The sequence below is a fragment of the Erpetoichthys calabaricus genome, chromosome 2 (assembly GCF_900747795.2).
Source record: "Erpetoichthys calabaricus chromosome 2, fErpCal1.3, whole genome shotgun sequence".
Lineage (NCBI taxonomy): Eukaryota > Metazoa > Chordata > Cladistia > Polypteriformes > Polypteridae > Erpetoichthys > Erpetoichthys calabaricus.
Genome location: NC_041395.2, coordinates 266,673,584 through 266,676,831, shown reverse-complemented (window position 1 = coordinate 266,676,831; position 3,248 = coordinate 266,673,584). Strand labels below are relative to the sequence as shown.

The window sequence follows — 3,248 nt, the reverse complement described above, 5'->3', positions numbered from 1 at the left end:
TTCTTGCATAGGCTGTTGTGAGACACTACTGCCAAGGATTTCTCCTTCCTCTGAGTGCTCACAGTTGTTTCTACAGTGTAACCAGTAGGAAGCACCACTGAAGCTCAAACTTCAGACACCAACACACCCAATACAGTCCCAGGTTCAAATAAAGGATTTGCTTGTTAAACACAGTACCTTCACAAGTAAGCAAGATCAAATTCCACAACCGCATATAATATATTGCTCTTTCCCATTCTTCTTCTCCTCCAGGTGAGTGTCACGCTCTTCCTCCTGACTCTGACTCACCTGGACAAGGTCAAACAGGTTCTTTTATGCCTCACCCAAGAGTACTTCCGGTGCCAGCACACTGCACTCAGGTAATACTTCCAGGTCACGCAGAACTTCCTTAAAATAAGAACTCCTCGGCAGTGCTTCTCAATTATTTTCTGTCATGCCCCCCCTAGGAAGAAGAAAACATCTCGCGCCCCCCGCGCGACTATAAATAGTATCATCTGTCTATAAAATTGTTATAAGTACACCTCTGCATAACACTGTATCCTTATTAACGTATAAGAGAATAAAAAAAGAAAGAAATATGGATCAATTTACAACAAAGAATAGCTTTATTAAATGTAACAGAAAAGATTTAAAGTGCATTCTAAATTAAAAAAAAATTAAATCCTTAATTAAACTATAAACATTTTTTGATTGACCATGTCAAACCATATGATACTGAAAAAAAATACATAAAATCAATAAATAATAATGCATTCAAACTGATCACCAACATTTACTCAGGAGCACAATATTAAAAAAACTTTAACCTGCAAAACAAAAATATATAAAATAATTTGAGCTGATTTTTTAATCAGAGATGATGTCTGGATTAATGGCTACAATGAGCACGTTTTGCAATGCACAGCTTTTCGAAGAGGGGTTTGAAGCAGGACACAGCAACTCTCAGCTCCTTCTCAATGTGTAGCCGGGACCTGTATTTGCTTTTCAGAGCAGCAACAGCAGAGAAGCCAGTCTCACACAAGTAAGAAGTTGCAAATGGAAGAAGAATGTGCACAGCTCTTTGTCCTAAGAGTGGATATTGCTTCTCCACATTCAGCCAGAATTCACTCAGTGTCTGGGATGTGAAACTTAGTCTCAATATGGAGTCAGATGTGATTTCTATGAACTGCTCCTTCTCTGCAAGGCTAAAACCAGTTGGAGCTGGTGCATTAAAAGGATCTCTCACCCAGTCATACTGGGAACTGTTTTTAGGGAAGTACTTTGTAAAGAATCCCATCAGTGATGAAATATGCTGCTTAAAATATGGAATCACTGAGGTGACATCATAGTCAGTAGTGTCAACAAATTCCTGCAAGTTCTCAAATGACACAGTATTTCCTTCATCAAGTCGCCTGCCCCACATTGCAAGCTTTCGAGTGAAAGAGTTGATCTTGTCTGTGACCTGAAGGAGGTGTTGATTTTTCCCTTGAAGCTGTAGATTTAGTTCATTGAGCTTTCCAAATATGTCACTCAGGTAAGCAAGTTTCATCAGAAAGTTCTCATCACTAAACTTTCTTGCAACTTCATACTTGTGCTCCTGCTCCAAAAACATTCTTATCTCTTCTCTGAGCTCAAAAACTCGGGATAACACTTTTCCTCGTGACAGCCACCTTGCTTCACTGTGAAACAGCACAGCTTGATGTTCAGCTCCCATCTCCTCACAGATAGCAGAGAAAACTCTTGTTTTTCTGGTCTTTATTAAATTGACTACTCCTACAATGTCAGTCATAACCTCACTTAATTCAGAGGAAAGGTGCCTTGATGCCAGTGCCTCTCTATGTAAAATACAGTGTGTCCACTCAGCATTAGGTGAAGCCTTCTTTATGAGAGTCCGAAGTCCTTTTCTCATCCCTGCCATGGTCTGTGCACCGTCACTGCAAACACCAATGCAGTTCTCCCACTTTAGCCCATTCTCAGTCAGGAAGCAGTCTAGCATTTTGAATAGCTCTTCGGCTGTGGCTCTGTCTCTGACATATTTACAAAAAAGTAGATCCTCACACAGGGAATTTGTCATTACAAAACGTACATAAGCAATAAACAAACAGTCTTTGTTGCTGTCAATTGCTTCATCAAATTGTAAGGCAAAACGTTTATCTTTGAGTTTTTCTACCAGCTGTTCTTTAAGATCGTCAGCAATGTCATTTATACGTCTAGCAACAGTGTCATTTGACAGAGGGATAGTTTTTATTTTTGCAGCACTTGCGTCATCCAGCATGACAGAGACCATGTCTAATACTGCAGGCAGTATCAGCTCTTCTGCTATGGTGTGGGGTTTTTTGCACTGAGCAATTTGGTACGCCACCTTATATGATGCCAACAACGCTCGCTGGTTTACTGAAGTAGCAGTCAGAAAGCGGGATGATTGCTGGCAATATTCAACACGTTTTCGCTGAAAAAACTCAAGCGGCTTATCAGCGTGATTAGGGTGTAATGTCTTTAAGTGACGCCTTAATTAATTTGGCTTCATGCTGTCCGCTGCCAACATTTTTAGACACAGTAAGCACACCGGTCTTTCCTCGTCTCCCACCGTAGTCACAGTGAAGCCAAGCGCTACATACGCTTCGTCATATTTCCTCGTCTTAGCTTTCGGGAGACTTTCGTTTGTCTCTTTATCTTCTTCTTTCTCCGCCTGTCTTCTCATCCCTGTTAAAAATTTTTTCATGATGTCACTTGAGGGTCTGCTACACTTCGTGTCTACACTTCATACTCATACTTTGTACTGTGTGCAAAGCGCACATGCTCAGTGCAAACAAAACCCCTACACCACCGAGCGAATGCTCCCCGCGCACATTCTGCCAATGAGAGCGCCACTGCCCCTTAATGTAGTGGAGTGGTATTGCACTTTATTCTAGAACAGTAAAAAAAAATCAAAATAGAAAAATAAAAAAGCATGTTCCCCGAGGTGAAACGCGCCCCCCTTGGCGTGCCCCACTATTTGAGAAGCACTGCCCTACGGTGTCAGTCAGTCATTTTCCAACCCACTATATCCCAACACATGGTCGCGAGGGTCTGCTGGAGTCAATCCCAGCCAGCACAGGGCGCAAGGCTGGAACAAACCCCGGGCAGGGTGCCAGCCCTCCGCAGGGCACACACGCACACACACACCCACACACCAGCAGTGTACACCTGGGAAGTCCACCTAAGGAATGCACCTATCTAGTGTATTGAGAAAGGAATTGTTCTGATAGACATTCTCCCCCTGTTCCTCC

General features: G+C 42.4%; 1 protein-coding gene across 1 annotated transcript; it reads right to left on the bottom strand.

Moving 5' to 3' along the window:
• Positions 1-868: 868 nt before the first annotated feature.
• Positions 869-2,266, bottom strand: LOC114645591 (zinc finger BED domain-containing protein 5-like). The gene has a single exon (XM_028793425.1). The coding sequence runs from the start codon at positions 2,264-2,266 to the stop codon at positions 869-871; it is 1,398 nt and encodes a 465-aa protein (XP_028649258.1).
• Positions 2,267-3,248: the final 982 nt, after the last annotated feature.